Consider the following 24,779-nt stretch of genomic DNA (forward strand, 5'->3'; position numbering starts at 1 on the left):
ATGGACATCCATTATGTGTAACATACCATTCCTATACTACTTCTATGGGGGCGGCCATATTGTATTCGGCCATATTGTTTCAGCTGTTTAAAGGTAGCCATATTGAAAGCAGGATTTTCCTCTCTGTAATGTCTGTATGGTCTGTTCTATTAAGTGTCTGCTTTATCTCACTGAAGAATATTGTAGATAATTACAGTAATAAAAGATGGACTTAGGAATAAAATGTTAAAAGAGTCATAACATGTGTAAAATCTGAACTTCTTTCCTCATTTCCTACATGCTAAAGTAATGTGTGTATTGTGCTTGCTCTGAGGTTACTATGGGAGCATCTCCAGCCTTCTGTACATGTACTTCCTGTCATGTGACCCCTCAGAAATCTCAGTTTATGAGACTGAAATGCACATGACAGGAAGTACATGTTGATACTACCATGGTAACCTCAGAGCAAGCACAATATGAAACAAAAATTAAAAAAAATATGTCTGGTAAGAGGAGATTGACAGCAGAGGTGCCCGGCTTAATTATGGGACCTGGTGGTAGGGGGGTCTTAGGAGAACAAGTAGGGGCACATTTACTAAGGGTCCGTCGGAACCATTTCCGTTGGGTTTTGCAATTTTTTCCTTTTTGCCCTGAATTGCCCCGGGTTTTTGGAGCATGCGATCGGATAGTGGCACATCGGCGCCGTCTTGCATGCAACACAAATCGGGGGGCGGTGCCGTCGGACAACCCGACTGATTCGGACAAACTGCGGAATTTTAAAGCCAAATTTTGACGCAAGATCAGCACTCACATGCCCCAGGAAGAAGAAGGTGAACTCCGGCGGACCTCAGCGGGAGAAGCGACACATGCAAGATATCGGGCGCACGATCTTAGTAAATCGTGGCAGCTCGGTACAGTAAGTGAAATGACAGAGGGTCGCTGACAGGTTGCCATGGTTATGTCTATTTTTAGTTGGCCCAATTTATTTTTTTTTTTATACAACAAGCTTATTTTGTGCAAAAGTATCAAGAAATGGTAAGGCCAACAGGTAAAATGGATACTTTCTCCCCCACCCCCTCAAATAAGTGACTGAAATGTAATGCACCAGCTATGTATAAAAACACAACCCATTCAGCAAAAAACAAGCCATGATACAACTATATTTATGGTGTAATAAAAAAAATATCTAGCATTGGGGTAGGGATATAGGATGGGAGTATATTGCTGCATTAATTTTTAATATACAGGCAGTCCCCGGGTTACATACAAGATAGGGTCTGTAGGTTTGTTCTTAAGTTAAATTTGCATGTAATAATACTTTATCATTGTAACCCCCAGCCAAATTTTTTTTGGTCTCTGTGACAATTGGATTTTAAAAATGTTGGATTGTCATTGGAACCAGGATTAGTAATAAAGCTTCATTACAGACGCCTGTGATACCTGTTATAGCTGATTATTGTGCATTCGGGTATGTAATTCTGCCGGGTAAGTAAATCTGCCCCTATATGTTTTTATGCACATGACATATTTTATTGTCTGTACTTATTGTACAGTACAGGCAGTCCCCGAGTTACATACAAGATAGGGTCTGTAGGTTTGTTCTTAAGTTGAGTTTGTATGTAAGTCGGAACTGTATATTTTATCATTGTAATCCCAGACAGAACTTTTTTAGTCTCTGTGACAATTGGATTTTAAAAATGTTGGGTTGTTATAAGAATCAATATTAACACTAAAGCTTCATTACAGACGCCTGTGATAACTGTTACAGCTGATTATTGTAGCCTAGGACTAAAGTACAATAAATTACCAATATCCAGAGGTCCGTTTGTAACTAGGGGTCGTATGTAAGTCGAGTGTTCTTAAGCAGGGGACCGCCTGTATTGTATGTATGTATTATATTTAATTGTATGTTATGTATGTATTGTCTGTAAGGTTTTTTTATCTATTATATTGTATTTACGTATTGTATTAGATTATATATAGGTATTGTGCGTATTATAATGTATGTATGTTATGTATATATTGTAAGTATGTATTGTATGTAAATGTTTTATATCTATATATAATAATTATTGTTTATTATACATGTGTGTGTGTGCATATATATAAAGAGAGAGAGAGAGAGCATTGTACGGATGTATTTTTATACTGTATGTATTGAGTATATTTATTAAATTGTATGTATGTTTGTATGTATTATATTCTATGTACCGTATTTTTTGCCCTATAGGGCGCACCGGACTATAAGGCGCATTAGTCCGATGCGCCTTATATATGTAATAATTACATATATAAGGCGCATCTGACTATAAGGCGCGGGGTCCGGGGGCGTGGTGGAGGTCCGGGGGCGTGGCGGAGACCTGACGTGACGCGGCGACGGGACGCGACGCCGAGACGCGACGCCGAGACGCGACGGGGAACGCGGGGAAGGTGAGCGGGGAAGGTGAGGGGGAGGTGGAGGAGGGCAGCGGACCATACTAACATAGGTCCCCGCTACCGGAGACCGGAGACAGCAGATCTCCCGCTGGAGATCTGCTGTCTCCGGTCTCCGGTAGCGGGGACCTATGTAAGTATGGTCCGCTGCCCTGTGCCCAGCGCCATACATAGGGCGCACCGGACTATAAGGCGCACTTTGGATTTCCACGGAAATCCAATGCTTTTAAGTGCGCCTTATAGTCTGGAAAATACGGTATAATATATGTATAATACAGTACTGTATTATTACTTAATAATATATACATATATATAATATGTTATATATTATTAATATAATGAATGTATTATTATATTGTATGATTGTAATACTGAATACAATATACTGAATATATATTGTATTGCAGGTTTGTATTACATCTACTTTGACATGGACTCTTTTTCCTCTTTCTATTGTTTCCCTTTAGTCCTCCCTTATCTCTGTAGCACACGAGTATTGTCCCTTACATGAGGCCCCTTTCATCCCCATATTAGAGCGATATCCGGTAGTACGATAAATCGAGATATGTTTGACCTATTATCGCTGTATTATTATACAGGGCAGGAGACGTAGAGTTAGTAAATCAATCCTTGTATTGAGTGAGAGAGATTCCCAGCTTCAGCGTGAAGATCAAACATCTTATCAAATTGTATTTTTGGTATTATGGGGAACTTTCATGTCATTATGTTACATTATAGGTAAAACAAAACTGCTAACACCTCCTTATTTATAGCGAACTCCTTATCAGCGATGCCCTGTCTCTCCACCATTTTCAGGTGAAGCTAGAAGATTTTATAGCAGGTCATGGTGGCCCAGCTCGTTACACTAATGGTGTCCTAATGGGAACATCCACCTCACTATCCCCCAATAACATGGACCCATGTGGCTGGTGTATCCTGGTGACCCCACTGCAAGATATGTCACACCCCAAACCTTACACCTCCTACTCTTCAATGTTCATTTTCATTTTGGACTCTTCAGCTACACTATTTTCAGGGCCCAAAATTTCCCAAAATGTTGATTTTGGAATGGGCTCTAGTAAAACAGATGCATAAATTTATTATTTATAGCTCTGTCTCAGTTATATGATAAAGCCACAGCTTATGGGCCCCCGAAGACACATCGGGCCCTAATGTGACCATAACCTCTGCAGCTCCACAAGTCCGACCCCTGGTCAATGTTTTTCGTCTTGTTTGGTCCCAATGGGTGGCTGTGGCCTATTGCTGATGACCACGTCTAACCGTCAGGCAACCGGCTTCCTAAGCGCAACCGTTTTTTCCATGGCCGATTATTTGGTGATAGTCATCCAGCATTGGGTTTTTAGAGCAATCGGCATGTAATAATGACTCTAGGCCTTGGTGACCTAGCGGGGACTTCAGTGCCACCATATTTCATGTTATTTGAGGTCCATGTGAAGTCCCTTTTGCAACCGAACCCTAAGTTTGTCGCTTGTCTTAACCCTGACTTTTTTAATCATAGATCCTCACTCATCTCATTTAGGTCCTGCATTGAGTCCCAGTGGGTGGCTGTGGACTACTGCCCATGGCCATGTACCTATTGCCAGGTAACCATATGCTCCAGTGATGGCTCCAGTCAATTGCTCCTGGAGTAGGCAACAGCTTAATTACCGTATTTTTCGGACTATAAGGCACACAAAAAATCCTTAGATTTTCTCAGAAATCAAAGGTGCTCTTTATAGTCCAGTGCGCCTTATATATGAATTGTACTTACAGACAACAGTTGCCTTTAATTGTGCAAAGGTCTGCCACCTGCTGGTCATTCATCCTTATAATCAGGTGCACCTTATATATGAACCTAGACAGTTAAGCAGACATTTATTGATGGTGTGCCTTATAGTCAGAAAAATACGGTACTCTTTTTGTAAGGTGCTTTGAATTTCCATGGCAAACAGAACCCAAACATGACCTCAGGCCTTACTAGTTGATTGTGGTCCATTACAATTGTTGGCTCCTGTGTCTCTAGGTTGTGAGTATAATTTTGAATCCTATTTTGACCCCAAACCTTGTTCCTGGATTTCCCTCTTGACTTTTCTCCTTGGCTACTTCACCCCTGTTGGGTTCCCCTTGACTCCAGGCCCCATTTTGATGATCCTTGACTCTGCTATGGCTACTGGAAATGCTTCTGCTTCTGTGGGGATCATGGATTTAAGTCCAAAGCTGCCTTTGAAAATTTGGGAGATCCATTGGGCCCCCATGGGCCTTTTGCCCTAGTGATAATAGTAATCCTTTATTTATATAGCGCACACAGATTACGCAGCGCTGCACAAAGCATGGCAAATTATTAAATGCACAGGTTTTGTAAGAAGCAGAACATAACATATACCAATAAATTATACTTATATAACATAGTAAGGAAAGATGTAGAATTTGTGTTTTTTCGCCTAAAATCTGCTCAGGTAAAGTCAGTTTCCAGTCTAAAAATGTAAGAGGTGGAATGAAAGTGCTTCCTCCTCGCAGTATAATTATAGAGGCTCAATTTCTTATGTGACAGGGCTCACAACAGGTAAATCCTATACCTTGCCGGATAATAACTGGGTACACTACAGCCTGCACTCAGCGGGATGCCCGGGGCACTTCCCTCCTCCTTAACCTATTTTCATAGCACCGTAATCATTCAGAGTATAGACATTTATAAAGTAGCCACAGTGCAGTACAGGCCATATAGCAGTGTACCAGGCTCTGTACAGCTATAGCGGGTGCATAGAGAGAAGAGTTGTAGGCACAGTGCAGTACAGGCCATATGGCGGTGTACCAGGCTCCGTACAGCTATAGCGGGTGCATAGAGAGAAGAGTTGTAGGCACAATGCAGTACAGGCCATATAGCGTTGTACCAGGCTCCGTACAGCTATAGCAGGTGCATAGAGAGAAGAGTTGTAGGCACAGTGCAGTACAGGCCATATAGCAGTGTACCAGGCTCCGTACAGCTATAGCGGGTGCATAGAGAGGAGAGTTGTAGGCACAGTGCTGCACAGGCCATATTGCGTTGTACCAGGCTCCGTACAGCTATAGCGGGTGCATAGAGAGAAGAGTTGTAGCCACAGTGCAGTACAGTCCATATAGCGGTGTACCAGGCTCTGTACAGCTATAGCGGGTACATAGAGAGAAGAGTTGTAGGCACAATGCAGTACAGGCCATATAGCAGTGTACCAGGCTCCGTACAGCTATGGCGGGTGGATAGAGAGAAGAGTTGTAGCCACAGTGCAGTACAGTCCATATAGCGGTGTACCAGGCTCTGTACAGCTATAGCGGGTGCATAGAGAGGAGAGTTGTAGGGACAGTGCTGCACAGGCCATATAGCGTTGTACCAGGCTCCGTACAGCTATAGCGGGTGCATAGAGAGAAGAGTTGTAGCCACAGTGCAGTACAGTCCATATAGCGGTGTACCAGGCTCTGTACAGCTATAGCGGGTGCATAGAGAGAAGAGTTGTAGGCACAGTGCTGCACAGGCCATATAGCAGTATACCAGGCTCCGTACAGCTATAGCGGGTGCATAGAGAGAAGAGTTGTAGCCACAGTGCTGCACAGGCCATATAGCAGTATACCAGGCTCCGTACAGCTATAGCGGGTGCATAGAGAGAAGAGTTGTAGGTGCAGTGCAGTACAGGCCATATAGCGCTGTACCAGGTTCTGTACAGCTATAGCGGGTGCATAGAGAGAAGAGTTGTAGGCACAATGCAGTACAGTCCATATAGCGGTGTACCAGGCTCTGTACAGCTATAGCGGGTGCATAGAGAGAAGAGTTGTAGGCACAGTGAAGTACAGGCCATATAGCGGTGTACCAGGCTCCGTACAGCTATAGCGGGTGCATAGAGAGAAGAGTTGTAGGCACAATGCAGTACAGGCCATATAGCGGTGTACCAGGCTCTGTACAGCTATAGCGGGTGCATAGAGAGAAGAGTTGTAGGCACAGTGAAGTACAGGCCATATAGCGGTGTACCAGGCTCCGTACAGCTATAGCGGGTGCATAGAGAGAAGAGTTGTAGCCACAGTGCAGTACAGTCCATATAGCAGTGTACCAGGCTCTGTACAGCTATAGCGGGTGCATAGAGAGAAGAGTTGTAGGCACAGTGAAGTACAGGCCATATAGCGGTGTACCAGGCTCCGTACAGCTATAGCGGGTGCATAGAGAGAAGAGTTGTAGGCACAATGCAGTACAGGCCATATAGCGGTGTACCAGGCTCTGTACAGCTATAGCGGGTGCATAGAGAGAAGAGTTGTAGGTGCAGTACAGTACAGGCCATATAGCGGTGTACCAGGCTCTGTACAGCTATAGCGGGTGCATAGAGAGAAGAGTTGTAGCCACAGTGCAGTACAGTCCATATAGCAGTGTACCAGGCTCCGTACAGCTATAGCGGGTGCATAGAGAGAAGAGTTGTAGCTGCAGTGCAGTACAGGCCATATAGCGGTGTACCAGGCTCCGTACAGCTATAGCGGGTGCATAGAGAGAAGAGTTGTAGCTGCAGTGCAGTACAGGCCATATAGCGGTGTACCAGGCTCCGTACAGCTATAGCGGGTGCATAGAGGGAAGAGTTGTAGGCACAGTGCAGTACAGTCCATATAGCAGTGTACCAGGCTCCGTACAGCTATAGCGGGTGCATAGAGAGAAGAGTTGTAGCTGCAGTGCAGTACAGGCCATATAGCGGTGTACCAGGCTCCGTACAGCTATAGCGGGTGCATAGAGAGGAGAGTTGTAGGTGCAGTGCAGTACAGGCCATATAGCAGTGTACCAGGCTCCGTACAGCTATAGCGGGTGCATAGAGGGAAGAGTTGTAGGCACAGTGCAGTACAGTCCATATAGCAGTGTACCAGGCTCCGTACAGCTATAGCTGGTGCATAGAGAGAAGAGTTGTAGGCACAATGCAGTACAGTCCATATAGCAGTGTACCAGGCTCCGTACAGCTATAGCGGGTGCATAGAGCGAAGAGTTGTAGCTGCAGTGCAGTACAGGCCATATAGCAGTGTACCAGGCTCCGTACAGCTATAGCGGGTGCATAGAGAGGAGAGTTGTAGCTGCAGTGCAGTACAGGCCATATAGCAGTATACCAGGCTCAGTGTACAAATATCACTGCCCATTTAATACAACAGGGAATGGAGATAAATTCTTACATAACTAAATAATGTTCCTGATGTTTGTGTGGCCCCTATCCCTTGTCCAGGTTCTCCCTTTGAAATTTTTTTTAAAGGGGATGTTCAGAAACCTATGTTTATCCTGAGGATAATATGTCATCAGTTCAGGGGGAAGGAATCAATCCCCACCGCTGATCGCTGGAAGCTAGTTGCTAGATGCATTAAGTAGTGGCCATAAGATGTAACTACATAGAAGTGAAAGGAAGCCACAGCTGTAGTTACAGCTTCTGGCCACTACACGGAGCGGGGAATCAACTGCCTCTGGCATTGTATTTACATAAGACCAAACAGATGAATGGTGTAAAATTGTTGCTTTGTATATTTTCATCACCAGTAGTGTATTATAATATAGGCGGTTTGGGCAGTTGCCTGGGGCCCAAGCCTTCTAGGGGGCTCATGGTCTTCTAATCCACTCACCAAATTTTAAACTGAGAAGAACCTTCACCCATAAAATCTTCATATATCTGTTCCTGCTCTCAATACATATGTACAAAAGAACCATTTCAGGACCTTTGAAGGTCCTCCAAGCCTGAAGCCACCGATAGGAAGCAGCAGATGGGACACATCCTCCATTCCCCAAGAAGCTTCTAGTACCAGATGTAGGAAGTGATTCCAGACTTGTAGGGGCCATAATATTCATACAGTCCAGGATCCTATGGTGGTCTTAATCCGCCCCTTTTCATCACTGATATGATGATCTCCACTGAGGACCTGTGGCGAGGTCATCTATACATCTATATCAATTCCTGGACAACCCCTTTAAGCCATATAAAAAAAATGCAAAGCTCATGGTCTTCTGTATCAATACAGTCTCCTAAAACATCTAAAAAACCAAACATTTGCATCATAACTCCATCAGATTGCGTCGAATCCTCCGATTTCTAGGTGACAGCCAATTACGCCCAGAGGAGAAGGGGTTAATTAGGAAGCTCTGGAGCCGAGAATGTGATTTGCATGAACTGTACTTTTATACTTGAGGATAGAGTGGAAAAATAACCCTTTTTTACAGAGAAAAGAAAGTCTCTACGTCGGAGAGAGAGAGAATACGGCTCTTAAACACTATAATTTACCGCACTTCCAAAAGGCTATCAATTAACGCGCACAAAAAAAAAGTAACAAAACTAAATTCCTTCAATAACATTTTTTTTTTTTTTGAAGCTATGATATAAAGCGCCGATCCCGGACCAGGAAATATCCATACTAAAAGTACAGAACAAATCCAATTGAAACTACACTAATTTATACCTATGGAAAATGGGTCCCATAGAAGCAGATTCATTTGCATAAGTAGCAAGTTCTGTTCCATAGTTATAGGGGGTGGGAGGGTAAAATTCGGATACAACCGCCCCATACAAGAGCTGAGGGCACAAAGGTGCATAGATTTTATTGTATAGACAGTATCTCGGTTGTGTTATCTTAAAGGGAATCTCCACTTCTTATTGGTGTCTAATATTCTGTGCTTTGATACATTTTTATGGAAGTTTTAGCAACAATTTTATTTATTTAGTACAAACGAAGTGACATCATAAATAAATTAACTACTGGGAGTAACCACTAGAGGGAGCTCAGGGGCTTGCTGCATACAGTTCAAGTGTAGAGTTCAATTAACAAACTGTAAGCTCCTGAGCTCCATCTAGTGGTGGCTCTAAGCAGCCGAAATATTACCTATATCTAGAGAAGCAGTTTGGATCTCTGCCAGAAAAATTCAGCTCCAAACTTTATTCTATTGCACATTGTAACACAATTTTGTAATAGGATAAAAAAAAAAAGTTTGGCATTGGTGGAAATTCTATGGCAGGTCCTGTCTGGCTTACAATTGCGCTTTATCTATATCATGCGCTGTATCTAATGCGCAGGAATCCCCTGCACCGGCCCACACTGCCCTCTTTCACACCCACTTCATGTGGAGGTGGTGTAAGAGAAAAATAATTCCAAGTATTGGGGTAGGAATTACAATTATTTCAATCAAGACTTGTACGCTAGGCCCTGATAAATGTCCAAAGGGTTCACTTACTTTTTTGTCTCTCGGTTATATAAATATAAAATTAATACATGTGTTAATAAACTGCAGACTTCTAGTCTCGCTATTCGAATCATGTGATTTTTTTTTTCAAACAAGAAATGAAATCTGAAACTACAAATACGAGGCAACACTCTTGATCTGTCTATGTACTTCTGTAATGGCCCACCGGACGGGTCCCTTACAAATTTTTAATCTTCAGATATCCATGGAGATGTAGGTGAAGTAAGGATGACTTCATATAGATTATATATAGATCAATAATAAGTTGTGTTTGATTTACATCATTCCGGCTCTGCCTTGAGTTCCCTGATTGGATGCCTGGAAACTCCTCCCAAAGGGTAGTTTATATTAGACTCTCTGTGGCTGGAGAGTTCCAGAAGGATCTGGGCGGTGAGCATCCTCTACCAGACTGTATCCAACCAGCTACCTTGGACATTGGCACATAGGACCTCTACCTCAGCCTGTTATTGTTGCTGTGTTGGGAATAAAGGAACTGTAAATTGATGTTCTGCATCTTGTCTCCACGTGTGATCCCTGACTGCCACTTACATCACAAGCCTCCTCTCTACCATCTACTCAGGGATCCCTAACACATGCATACTGTGCCCTAGGGAGTGCTCAGGCCGGCCACTCAGGTACCAGGGGAATCCAGATGCCCCTAAGTCATTAGGTCAGGGCCTGGTAGAAGGACGTTGCACTTCCATCATGTGACCTTACAGTAGGTGCTAGAGGTGTGTAGGGTGACGTATTATACACAAAAGAAGGCTATGCTCAAATTAGATACGTCCAATGGTGAGAATGAAAGGAAACCTACCATCAGAAATCTATCTATTACGGTAGATCTGAAAATAGGTTCCTATTAACCTACTAAACCCTAATCTTTAGCTAACCCTACAATACTATCTACACTTAAATACAGATTACATTAGTCATATGCTAATTTTTGGCAGAGGTTTCTGGGGCGTGGAGTAACATCTCTGTGGAGTGGGAACAAAGGCTACTTCACACCCCAGTAGCCTCTGCTCTGCTTTCCTGCTCGTCCCTGTGCGGGGCCTTGCTTATTGCGCATCCTTAGCTCCTTCAGGCAGCGCATGCGCGCTTCATAGATATGTCTGCGCATGTGGCGTCTGAAGGAGCCAAGGATGGGGAATCAGTGAGGCAGAGCCGAGGGATGAGCAGGTAGGCATGGACAGCAAAGGCTACTCGGGCATGGAGTGTCCTTTGTTCTCGCTGCCCAAAGAGGCTACTCCATACCCCAGTAGCCTCTGCCACAAATGAGCATATAAGTTAGATAAGTTGTAGTTTAGTGTAGATAGGAGTCTAGGTTTAGCTACACAAGGATTAGGCTTTGGAATGTTAGTGGGAACCTACCATCAGATCTACCTGAATGTAGATTTTTGATAGTAGGTTTCCTTTAAGCAAAAAGTAGAAATGGTTTAATCCAAAATAGATGGTATGCATGGTCAGTCTGTACAACTGACCTATCATGACCTTATATGTGGACACATGGCACCGTAGGGCATAAAATTTTCTCTTAAAAGTAGTTTGGGTTCGTACTGAACTTTATGAGTTCAGGTTCCCAGAACAGGCCCCGCACTTCATTAGAAGTTCAGGGAGAGGGCCAGGTTTGGCTCAACTTTCTCCCACGGTCGCCGCCCACAATCAATGCTGGCACCGATCACAGGCCTTAGTTAGTTCCATTGACAAGGCCACAGTGGTTTAAAGGAAATCTACCATTTGTTTTTATGCATTGTGAACCAAACATACCTTGAGAATGCTGTAGCGACACTGCTGCAGAAACATGTCTTATTTATTTCCTGAACTGAGTGATTTTGCTGAAAATACAGTTATAAAATTCTGGACCTTGGGAAAACTGGATCAGTACTGGCTGCAGTACATAAATAAACTACACAGAGCTTCCTGAACTGTCCAGGTAGGACTAATCAACCGGAGCTGGATGACTCATACACAGGAGCTGGGGGATGGTTCAGCGATTGATTACTTCTGCCTGTCAGAGGCAACACAGTGATTACATCATTCTCTAGAGACGTGCATAAAAGTAAGAGGAGAAACGCTGGGGAAGCCACAGGAGCAACAGAGCCTCATTATCATAAATTCATAATTATTTTTTCAGCAAAAACCCTCAATTATGATAATTGCTCATGTGGCTGCCCCGGCGTTTCTCCCCTTACCCTAATTATGCTCTGCCCCAGCCTTGTCCTGCCCAGCATAAGCCGAGAGTTCACCATCACTGTGTTGTCCCTGACAGGCAGTAGTAATCAATCGCTGCAGCATCCCCAAGCTGCTGTGTATGAGTCATCAAGCTCAGGTTGATTAGTCCTGTGTGGAAAGTTCAGGAAGCTCTGTGTAATGTGTTTATGTACGGCAGGCTCAAGCAATCCAGCTTTCCCAAGGTCCTGAATTTTATAATTGTTTTTTTTAGCAAAACCACTCGGATTAGGGATTAAACAAGATATGTTTCTGCATCAGTGTAGCGACAGCGCTCTGAAGATGTGTTGGGTTCACAATGCATCAAAGTAGATTTCCTTTAAATGCCGCTGGTGACTTTGTTGTATTCAGTATCTCTACAGCACTCCCACAGGTGAGATAAAGTATTGCACGATGTCCTATGCCAATGGGCTTTTCATAAAAAATTTGGGTCCTCCAAAGCGAGAGACGACCTTCGTAGATGTTCTCTACTTAAGCTCTTTTACATTGTAGTGTATATGTATAAAGTAATCCTGCTAAAAAACATATTTTATATTATGGGAATTCATGAAAATACCAGAAATAATTATATATAATAACCAAGTCATTCTTCTCAATAGTCAGATTTCCATCCCTGGCTTGGTGCATGGTGCCATTCCATACATGTAGATGGATATATTGTGTAATATATTCCCGGCAGCTCATTATCAGCATATTACATTGCACTGACTCGTGCGCTGACCTTCCACAGTATATTGGCAGGAGGAGCGCGTGTGTCATTGCCTGCTTTATGTTATATAATAAAACTGTTTATATGAACTGTTATATCTGGCATTTCACATTTCTGGCAACCGCCACCATGTGCCGCCACGGGCCAAAAAAGCATATTCCGAATATTTGGGACATTGAATGACATTTTAGTGCAAAAATACTCCAAATAAACATGTAATAGCTGCACTTCCAGCGGAAATATCAACACAAACAGTGACTTACAGAAGCTCCCTCCTTAAAGGGGTTTTCCTATCAAGGACATCCATCCCCCTAAGCACAGGAGGAGCCAATCAGCAAGCAGGGAAGGTAAGGGGGACTTGCATTTTGTACATAAAGATGACTCCTCTGATAAGACATATATGGATCACCTTATCTTTACCGTATATTTTGTCAAATGGAGCACCCAAGTTTTACATGGACAGGATTCATTTTAAATGGATACCATGTAATACTTTATTTCTCCTGTAGGAGTGCTGTTGAGAAACTGAAGGCTTAAAGGAAATCCCTAATCCCCAGGATGTGGGACTGTAAACCAAGTACAATTACATGCTGATACATGCCACACACGGGCCCAGATTTATCAAAAGTGGTGCAATGTGTACTATGTGCAGTTTTCCTGTAGAGTGCGCAGAGTTACCGTATTATTGAATACGGTATTCATTAAACTGGCGCACCCTGCATTGCTCGGGAAGTGTGCACCATCTTTTTTTGGTGCACCTATAACATACAGTGTGCAATTCGCTGTATTAAATGTGTTGCAAACTCTGACTAAGCGCTAAAATGCCCTTTTATGGGCACATTTTGCTTGTGAGAAAAACAAAACTGGCGCAGACACTTTATAAATACATGTAAAAGATCCAAATGAGTTCTTTTTAGTGCAAAGTTGGACAGAAAACTGGCGCAGTCGGAATAATAGATCTTGGCCATTGTGCTCTTCTCCCACCATGATCATCAATATAATGGGGGTTGATGTAGGATGACCCATGACCCATCATGTGGCAGCTTATGATCCAAACCCTGCTCCCTGGCACCCACTAGATTGGTGCTGTGGGCACGATTCCTGAGCATATTTTGCACAGAACTAGTATAGAACTGCACTTTATCCTGCACCCCAACCTGGCGCAGACTATAGATAGTGAGCAGGAGCAGGGTGTCCTCACCCCTCGCTGGACTAGTGCTGGACCACACCACGTTTGGGATGGAATTGTACCTAAAATTGCTACTAAATCTTGGCTTGTACACCTAAAAAAAACAGGTGTACAACCCAATATAAATCAGCCCTTCCCCAAATATTTAGTATCTCTACAGCACTCCCACTGGAGAAATTAAGTATTACATGGTGTTCATTAAAGAGGTTTGAGCATGAAACAAAGTTCTCAAATTTGAGGCTCCTAGTGATATTTACACAATAAAGATCATTTTTACCCCTTTACTTTACAATTTTATGCAGTTTTATTGATGTTTTATCTCCTATCACTCGGTGATGGTCAGTGTAAAATTCCAGAGGCAGAGAGCACTGCAGTGTGCAGACAGGAGAAGCTATTCATGAGAAGAATACAACCATAGTCAGAAGATTTACAGTAGTATCAAAATCTGTGAAATTCTGCATTTTTGGTAGTAACAGTGAATTAGAAAATGTGTTATTTTGTTATCCTGAGTATATTTAATAATCGTGTCTTCGTGGGAGGAATAGCCCTTTGAAAGCATTGGACTCTTCATATAACACTGGGGTCCTCCAAATAGAGAGGCACTTTGGCCACACGTTCTCTACTGCATGTAATAGACAAAGTATATGGATAAGATTATCGCTTTTCGCATTATATTATGTAAAATCATGAGTTTCTGCCGCTGCGCTTAGCTGAAAGAACATATTCTGAATATTTGGGACACTTAATAAGAAGTGTAAAAAAATAAAACAAGTATCAAATAAACATGTATCAGCTACAAACAGATGTTAGGACACAAATATCGAGACCTGCAGCGCGACAACAAAATCTCCTTACAAAGTGAAAAAGAAGCTACTTAATATAACAGCTGAGGTCGACCCTTCTCTGCACCGACTGGAATAAATTCACACAATCGCAGATATTTACCAACAAACCGCTCAGGTGAGAGAGAGGAATCATAAAGTCACCCAACAACCAGCGACCGACAGCGAGAGCCGGACAGGAAAGAGAGGAAATACACGAATAATTAGAGAAAGAAAGATATAAATGTATTTAGTATGTAATCACTCAGGGGGATGGGGATGGACAAGCAGTATAATAGAGATAGATAGATAGATAGATAGATAGATAGATAGGATAGATAGATAGGATAGATAGATAGGATAGATAGATAGATAGGAGATAGATAGATATGAGATAGATAGATCGATAGGAGATAGATAGATAGGAGATAGATAGATAGGAGATAGATAGATATGAGATAGATAGATAGATAGATATGAGATAGATAGATAGGAGATAGATGATAGATAGATAGATAGATAGATAGATAGATAGATAGATAGATAGATAGATAGATAGATAGAATATAGATATATAGATAGATAGATATGAGATAGATAGATAGATATGAGATAGATAGATAGATATGAGATAGATAGATAGATAGATAGATAGATAGATAGATAGATAGATAGATATGAGATAGATAGATAGATAGATAGATATGAGATAGATAGATAGATAGATAGATATGAGATAGATAGATAGATAGAAGATAGATAGATAGATAGATAGATAGATAGATATGAGATAGATAGATATGAGATAGATAGATAGATAGATAGATAGATATGGGATAGATAGATAGATAGATAGATATGAGATAGATAGATAGAAGATAGATAGATATGAGATAGATAGATATGAGATAGATAGATAGATAGATAGATAGATATGAGATAGATAGATAGATAGATAGATAGATAGATAGATAGATATGAGATAGATAGATATGAGATAGATAGATAGATAGATAGATAGAAGATAGAGAGGGACATTGATCATAGTTTGTAAGACTGTTTTTGGTGTTTTTTTTGCACAAAAACACGGCACGTCCGGCACTTAGTGGTTTTGAGTTCCTGCACCTTATCTGACTTAGATGGATAGATACTTTATGGGGGGTCATTTATCTTTTCCTTTCCGTTGGTGTTTTTGCGCCTTTTTGCTACATAATGGCTGTTTTGCTTTGTTGGAATGTTATGCCTCAATTCGCCACGTGTTTTTGCGCCCTATTTGTCATTACATTGCGCCTCTTTCCAGAAGTTTACGGCCGATTTATTATACTATTGCGCCTATTTAAAAAAAAAAAACAGCATTTGACAAAGAGCCAAACCACAAAGACAAATGAGGTGCAAAAAATAGACTCACAATTAGGCGCAAAAAGAGCGCAGAGACAGGGAAATAAGATAAATGACCCCCATATAGATAGATACTTTATAAATCTTGCAGTATCATCTTCTTGCTCTGCTTTGGACTATACTGTGCACATTTCTATAGATAGATGTCCCCTCTCCTGGAGCAGGACTGTGCGGAGCGATGTGCTGCGCCGGGTTTACACCTATATAAATTGCTCCCTGGTTAAATTATCACCTTATTTTCAGTTCATTTTACAGGGACCTCATTAACACGTTGCGACTTAAGAGTCCTGATTTACTTAATTACAAATAATGGCGGTATTTTTAGGCGTGTTTGGCGGCGCGGTAGCACCTATCCTCCTCAGCTGGATTGTTTGTATTTGTATCCATCAAGACAACAGAGAAAATGCTGAATTAAGAGGAGCCCACGGAGAAGCTGCATCTATAGGAGCCCAGATGTCGGCTGCCTCAGCAGGTGTAACAGACAGATACCTCATCGCAACGCAGACACCACAACCCAGGTCTATGTCATAAGGAGGAGACACCAAGCAGAAGGCTGACAGTCTATTTATTCTGCACAAATACAACCACTAAGTGTAATATCTGCAGGCAGCATGTTATAGAGCAGGAGGAGCTGGGCAGATTGCACAAAAGGCCACATTTATCACTTTCGTGCGCCTAAGTGTAGTAGTTGCGCCTAAATTCTGGCGCAGTGTTTTGCCAGAATTATCACCAACCGTGATAAGGTAATTTCCTCTTATTAATCACTTTACTTTAACACAGTTTAGGTGCAATTTTGGCGCAGTTTTGGCGCAATGTTAGATTCGGGCAGTTACATGTGATCCTGCTACAAGCTCCTCTCTGCTTCTCCCACAGCCCAGAATGAAGATAACACTCACAGCAGCACCCAGGTGTGTGACACCCAGCACACAGTGACCTCCTCAGCAGCACCCAGGTGTGTGACACCCAGCACCCAGTGACGACCTCAGCAGCACCCAGGTGTGTGACACCCAGCACCCAGTGACGACCTCAGCAGCACCCAGGTGTGTGACACCCAGCACCCAGTGACGACCTCAGCAGCACCCAGGTGTGTGACACCCAGCACCCAGTGACCTCCTCAGCAGGGGCTTCTCCTGGAGGGGATCCCCCAGTGCTGGTCTCCTGCTGCACCCCTGTAATTGTACATAGGGCCAGTTCTATCACTCTTTTTTTCTGTTATTTTTGCGTCATTTTTGCAAACGCCAAACTAGCTGCGCAGCAAAAATCACAATGTTTCCCTCAGCTATCCTACCAATCCAGATGTTTTGTTGCGCCTAATGACAATCATCACTTGTGACTTTTCATTCAGGCGCAGAAACGGGCCAAAAACACTCCAGCCTAAAGGTGGCGTTATCTGAGAGGAAAGCACTGAGCCCCTTTGCAGAACAGCTCATTTCCAGCAGCAGACCTCAGCCAGATACTAGTACAGATAAGGGCTCATTCACATGGCCGTCTGCGGGGACGTACATGAAGCCGCATGTACGTCCCCATAGACGGCAATAGCGGCACGGCGCTATGTGTGGCACCGATCCGAGCCGCACACCGCAAAAAGATAGAGCATGCTCTATCTTTTGGCGTGTGTGCGGCCGTGCGCCGCTATTCTCTATGGAGGGAGGAGGGGTCACCTCCTCCTCCTCTCCAGCACACGGCGGTATGTCCGCACGGCGGGCATACCGCTGTGTGAATGTATCCTAATACAGACACTAGTACAGAAAATACAGACACTACAGACAGGAGCTGCAGACTCTATTTACAGTTCATCACCTTCTATTTACAAAACATTCTGCAGAATCCTGAGCTCAGAGCAAGACAGGAGAGAAGTTTGCAGAATTTTGCAGATAGTACAGAGAAGTGTCTCCTGTGTAGCAGGATGACAAACTGGTGTCTCAGGGGGATACTGTGCAGAATTACAGGGGTGCAGCAGGAGACCAGCACTGGGGGATCCCCTCCTGGGTGCAGGGTGTCACACACCTGGGTGCTGCTGTGAGTGTTATCTTCATTCTGGGCTGTGGGAGAAGCAGAGAGGAGCTTGTAGCAGGATCACATGTAAGTGCCTGAATCTAACATTGCGCCTAAACTTTGTTAAAGTAAAGTGATTAATAAGAGGCAGAAAATATACTTATCACAGATGGTTGTAGCTTGTGATAATTCTGGTAAAACAGTGCGCCAGAATTTAGGCACAACTACTACACTTAGGCGCACAAAAGTGATACATGTGGCCCATAGTGTCCTATCTGCAGGCAGCACGTTATAGAGGAGGAGAAGCTGAGGGGATTACACATAGTGGCCTATCTGCAGGCAGCATGTTATAGAGCAGGACATCACATAACCAGAGATATAACGAGCCGTGCACCTGTGGGACATCACATGACCAGGGATATATTATAAGCCGTGCACCTGCGTGACATCACATGACCAGGGATATAACAAGATGTGCACCTGTGTGACATCACATGACCAGGAATATAATGAACAGTGCACCTGTGTGACATCACATGACCAGGGATTAAATGAGCCGTTCACCTGTGTGACATCATATCATTAGAGATATAATGAACCGTCCACCTATGTGACATCACATGACCAGGGATATAAGGAGCCGTGCACCTGTGTGACATCACATGACCAGGGATATAATGAGCCGTTCACCTGTGTGACATCATATCATTAGAGATATAATGAACCGTCCACCTATGTGACATCACATGACCAGGGATATAATGAGCCGGGCACCTGTGTGACATCACATGACCAGGGATATAAGGAGCCGGGCACCTGTGTGACATCACATGACCAGGGATATAATGAGCAGTGCACCTGTGTGACTATAGAATTCTATAGAAGGTTCCTATAGAATGACAGCATAGATCTGGAAAACCGCAAGGAATTAATACAGAAAGTATATTGGAAAATTGTAAAACACTTCATTGCACAAACAATATCAATCATTTGTTCAAAGTGGAAAACCCCTTTAAGGATGGAAAATTGTCTTTGATGGGGGAAGGCAAAGATCCCCTTTAAGATCATCATCAATATTAAAATCACGGGAAACCCCATTAAGATTAACCTTAGACCATCAATGTGAAAACTTGAACCTCAAAATCCATAGATGACGCGTCTCAAACCAACAAGCGCGCGGATATGAGACGCGTGAGGCTATGAAATCATCGCTACAGAGCAGGAGCAACATGAGTGCGCTCAGATGTAGCAGAGCTGGGTTTGTCTCTCGCACAATTCATCACAGAATCATCTGAAGGGTTTAGTAATCCCAGATTACAGATTGGTTACATTGTTACAAATAACCTTGTAATAACCTTGTAATAACATTGTAATAACATTGTAATAACATTGTAATATCATTGTTACATGATGATGCTGGAAGTTTAGCAGTTTTACTACTTTGACTGTAAACACCCCTTTCCGTATAGATGTAGATAGTCTGACAATATCTTTCATCTTGTATTTCTATATATAACTGGAAACCATCAACAAGCAGGATAACACCGCATAATCCAAGCAATGAGGAAAATGAGTCCAACCACCACAGGACACCATCAGATCAGTCACCACCAGCAGCAACATGCTGACAGCCTCCACCAAGTTTCCAGGACGGTGTAAATGCGCTACTTACTTTGCAATCTTGAATTGACGTACGGAGGGGAGAGATTGTCGTGTGACGCCAGGTCCCTGCTTGCCATGTGCTCGTAGTGGGATCCTTCCCCATAATTCTGGTGAAAGACAAACAAAGAGCGGTCAACGCCGGAGCCTCATGTCAGGACGTCGTGCCGAAAATTAGGGTCAAATTTATGCAGAATCGGGGGAATGAAACAAGCAATGGGACTCCGCATATGCAAAGCCGTCACACACCAGTCACATAACTACACACAGCCTGGATATTCTGCATTGCTAGTATATTTCACATTGCATTTAGGCCCTTTAAAGGTCCTTGGTCTTGGTGCTGCTACTCTCTCTGAACCCCTTCAAGTGAGTCCCTTTAACTTAGTGCACATCTAACAAAGACAAGGGAAATGTACTTGACTATTGGCAATGGGATGGGGTCCCTAGGACCACCTACTACAAGGGGTTAGCAGTGTGGTAGCGTCAAGCGGCTGCTGAAAAGTCTAGTTTACATCTTTTCTATGGGGCCTACATTACATTTTATGTTTGTTTTTTAACTGAATCTGATAATATTTAGTTTCTTTGTTATCTCTTCTAGAAGTCGAAGAATAAATCGGCAACTGGGTGTTACCTGCTGTGGGTGTGTCCCTGCACAGCCGTACAATAGCCAATCAGTGCTGACAATATTAGACAGTGTATGGACAGACCCCTAGGGGGAATGGTAGCACCCATAAATCCATTCATTGATTCATTTTTAGGAGGAACCCTGTCACCTGGTTTTACCCCATTAAACTTTACCCCATTTACCCCATTAAATGTCCTTTCTAGAATTCCGTTTTTATGTGAAATATGACCCGTTTATCTATCATGTGACAATAAGCAGAAAAGAGTCAGATTTGCTTTGATGTGAGTCAAGTTTAGAGGCTGCAGGGGGAGACTCACTGCAGATTCCCCTAGATAATAATCTCATCTTTCAGATAGCATCAGGCTTGTGGTTCTGTAAGCTACAGAACTGGCAGCTAAATACATAGTTTAATATGCAGGTGACAGATACAAATCCAAGTTTTGCGTTTTGGTTAAAGGAAGTCATCCTGATAAACCAGGGACATTACTCATAGATCCGGGCCCCGTGACTGGGGTAATCTTCTTATATTTGTTTTCCATGGCCTCCTTCCTTCTAAAATCAACTTTTAAAATGATTCTAATTAGCCTAAGGGGCTCCTTCTGTGATGTGGGTTTACAGGCTGTTACACTGTCTCACCCTCCTTCCTGGTCCTTCAGCACTTGTGCAGCGGGAAGGAAGTGCAGTGAGGAAGCAAGGGGGAGGATGAGACAGTGTAACAGCCTGTAAAGTCACATCACAGAGGGGCTAGGGTAGCCCCCTGGGCTCATTAGCATAATGTTAAAAGTTGATGTTAGAAGGAAGGAGGCCATGGATAACAGATATAAGAAGATACCACAGTCCCGGTGCCTGGATCTATGAGTAATGTCCCTGGTTTATCAGGATGGATTTTGATGGCAGATTTCCTCCTTTAAGAATCTGAATTAACTTGAGGGTCTTAGATTTTGTGTCTAGTATTACGTAGTCTTCTGCATCTGGGGTCTAAATAAATGTACAGGTCTAGTTTAAAGTCTGATTTATTTTCCATCTGCTGTGATCAGGTCTCAAAATTGTGGGGGGACTGAAAAATTTATAGGTGTGGTCTATAGTCCGATTTACTTTTTTTTTTTTTGGGTGGTTCTAAATGTTTTTTTTTTTAGGGTTCTGGGGTCTGAATGAATTTGGGTGCGTTCACATTTGACAGTAACGCATCAGAACAGCTGAGAAGAGGAGAATTACATGAGTACATAGACGTTAACATTGCGTTTACAAGTCATATGTGTTAACACATTTGTTTGTTAACATTTTGTTAACATATGTGTTAACATATGTGTTAACATTGCATTTTGTAACAGCTCTGTAATCATGCCAATCCCATTTTCTCATCTGTTCTGATGCATTTAAAAAAACAGGTGTAACTGCCACGTGTGAACACAACCTTTATTTCTTGTTTGGCTCTGTTTTGTCTGACATCAGGCCTCAAATAATGAAAAATCCTTATTATGAGAAATAATTAGAAATCCTGCTTCTGCTTGTTATCTGCTTAAGCTGTGAGTGGGGCAAATCATGGAAAGACCCCCAATTATTTGGACCTGTAACAGCTGCTTATACAGAATTATTATAGTATTTGATGTTGAGTTGGTGCTTTTTGAAGTTTTTCCTAGAAACTGCCCTGCCCTTCCCCCCACCACCCACACGGAGTCATGTGACTGGATAATCACAAAGTTCTAGAAGTTATTAATAAAACTTCATGTTACAGAACATTCTCAGAATAGACATTTCGAGCCCCTTGGGGTCTTTGTAGGAAGTTGTCATCTACAAGAGGTACAGTCTCAGTTCCTCTTAGATGTAACTACCTGACTTAGACTCTTAGACACTTTGTATCTCATAACTTTCCTATCCTCCGCACGCAGACACACGCACACAGGACGCAGTCGTATAGATATATAGAAGCCATCAATACAGTCCATGCATTAGTCTCATAATACAATGCAAAATATAGAAGCGGGTTAACATACATGCAGCCACCTCCGGGGGGGATGGACACTGGCCTGCACACTGCATGACAGCTTCTGAAGGGCAGAAGGAAGAAGCAAGTGTCATTAGTACTGAAAAGACCGATATCATATCGAGAAATAGAACTATATATTCACCATGATGCAGATCTGACACTTAAAGGGGGTCACTCTTCATATAGATCGACTGGGTGGGTCCAAAGTCCCAGGACAACAAAAGGTTAAATGTGGTATCTAAAAACCCAGCAAGTAATGGGTCAGGGGGCTTATCTATAACACCACGTCCGGAACACGGCCGCCATCTTGAAAGTCGCCATATTGGATCATGGGCAAGTTTTTCCAATGGCAAGGTGGTCATGTACCATCAGAGAAGACCAGAATGGACTCAATCAGATTTCCAGTATCTCTTGTGGTTCAAAAAAAAAATTGCAACAACAACCAGGGACGTTCCCTGTGATGCTCAGCTATGTGTAGCTATAGAGAATCTCTGGGCTGATAACTTTAGAGCCATAGGAGATATGGTAGATCTGAAAGTGGCAATGGATTTCTAAGAAAATTCTAGTCTTATCTGATATGTTACATGATCACCTTCACATTTGAACAACTTGCCCTTGATCCAATATGGCGGCTTTCAAGATGTTCCAGACATAGACTTAAAGGGGTTGTCTAGTTTAGGCACATTTCACCAAATAACTGATATTGAAAAGTTAAAAAAAAATTCCAATATACTTTCTGTATCAATTCTGTACGGTTTCTAAGATCTCTGCTTGCTGTCGTGCAACAGGAAGCTTCGTTGTTTACTTCCCGGTCCATGGTCACGTGATTTCATACAGGTGCACACAGTGATTACACAGCAATCCAAGCTGTGTGATACTAACCAGTTGTGCACCTGTGTGACATCACATGACCATGGAGCGGAGTTTATCTATAGGAAGTTAACAATGAAGCTTCATATAAAAAGACAGGAAGCAGAGGAAACAAACAAACCATAAATTGAAGAATTCAATAACTTTTTATGACACAAACAATACTAATTGTATGTGCTTAAAGTGGACAACCCCTTTAAACATTGGCCTCCTCACTAATTACTAACTGGGGTATCAGAGGTGTCATTTTTGTGCTCCTGGGTCTGAGACTTCTCACTCTGTACATACTAGACCCGATGACAATATTTAAAGGAAACCTACCACCACGGATCTGGGGGTAGGTGCATCTAACGTGTGTACGGATAGACCTTTTTAGGGCTAACCCTTTACTCCAGTCAATCTTTTATAATCTTTAATCAGAGCATATGCTAATTTTCTAAAGAGGCTACTGGGGCGTGGAGTAGCCGGAGGTGAGGCTACACGGTGCAGCTACTCCATGCCCCAGTAGCCTCTTTGATCCTCCAACCCAGAGATCTTCGTCCGTGAAGCCGGAGTTCTGCACATGTGCAGTAGCTCAGGCTTCGGAGCCGAGATTGCGCAACCGCCGGCCAGCGTTCTGCGCATGCGCAGAACTTTGGTTTCACGAGGAGCTGCACACTGAAGATATCTGGGTAGGAGGATCAAAGAGGCTCCTGGGGCGTGGAGTAACTGCGCCGTGTGGCCTCAGCTCCGGCTACGCCATGCCCCAGTAGCCTCTTTAGAAAATTAGCAAATTCTCTGATTAAAGTTTATAAAAGATTGAGTGGAGTAAAGTGTTAGACCTAAAAAGGTCTATCCTTGCATATCTTAGATACACCTACCACCGGATCTACCTTAATAGGTAGATCCGTGGTGATAGGTTTCCTTTAAGGGACTCTATATGACACCTTGGAATATACATTTTAGGTAGACTTCTCCTTTAAGCACCTGGCTGGGACCTGGTCTACGTTCCCCTGGTTTGGAATGGCGCCACATGTCTTTTCTATCCGCTCAGTAATACGGCGGGTAATAGGGGAAGCTGCATTATTTACACACAGGACCCTGCAGACCTCCCAAAATGTCAGCTTGTAAGGTTCGCTGAAAGATGGTGTAAATAACGTGGCTCAGCCGCATCCCCTGTAGGGCCGTAACGTTTAACTGCCTCATTCCATGAATTTCTCTTTTAAGAACATCCTTGGGAGCGGATACATTTGTTGTTATGAGAAGTGAAAGGGATGAACAAGATGGAACGAGGAATGTTATCATGAGAGCGGGCAGGAGGGGCGAGTGGGGGGGGGAAGGTTGCGGACAAGGACGTTAGCTCATCAGCGGATGACAAATACCGGAACACTTACATGCAATAGTTACCTATGTGCTATGGAGGCAACAAGAGCGATCCAGGCAACAAGGGGTTAGTGCAACCTCATGGTGAGCGGAGGTGAGAATAAGTGACTTTACCTTTAATACATGTAACTCAATGGGGGTCATTAATCTTATTTCCCCTTTTTGTGCCTTTTTTGCACCTGATTTATCTTTGTCTTTGTCAAATAAAGTTATATTTGCTCCTTATTAAGAGTAAATTTTAAAAATTTAAAAAAAAATTAAAAAAAAAGGCGCAATATTGTTACGCACATCACACCATTGCCTTTCCTAAGCC

The 24,779-nt window shown here is 42.9% G+C and overlaps 1 protein-coding gene and 1 long non-coding RNA gene across 12 annotated transcripts in view; one reads left to right on the forward strand and one right to left on the reverse strand.

The window, feature by feature from the left end:
• The window catches only part of LOC140117323 (transcription factor 4), a 366,241-nt gene that overhangs the window by 237,980 nt on the left and 103,482 nt on the right, over nucleotides 1–24,779 (reverse strand). For 8 of the 11 annotated variants that reach the window (XM_072133987.1, XM_072133920.1, XM_072133912.1 and 5 more), the window contains exons 4-5: nucleotides 22,242–22,295; nucleotides 19,636–19,732 (exon numbers count right to left, since the gene is read on the reverse strand). In XM_072133987.1, coding sequence (XP_071990088.1) covers nucleotides 19,636–19,732; nucleotides 22,242–22,295 — 151 coding nt within the window. The remainder of the gene's footprint in view (nucleotides 1–19,635; nucleotides 19,733–22,241; nucleotides 22,296–24,779) is intronic. The other 3 variants (XM_072133958.1, XM_072133949.1, XM_072133968.1) reach the window with 1 other exon arrangement.
• LOC140117365 (uncharacterized) overlaps nucleotides 24,486–24,779 on the forward strand; it is a 136,003-nt gene continuing 135,709 nt past the window's right edge. The window contains exon 1 of the long non-coding RNA XR_011853009.1: nucleotides 24,486–24,560. This is a non-coding gene — a long non-coding RNA (uncharacterized lncRNA). The remainder of the gene's footprint in view (nucleotides 24,561–24,779) is intronic.

Source organism: Engystomops pustulosus, chromosome 1 (genome assembly GCF_040894005.1).
Source record: "Engystomops pustulosus chromosome 1, aEngPut4.maternal, whole genome shotgun sequence".
In the NCBI taxonomy this organism is placed as follows: Eukaryota; Metazoa; Chordata; class Amphibia; order Anura; family Leptodactylidae; genus Engystomops; species Engystomops pustulosus.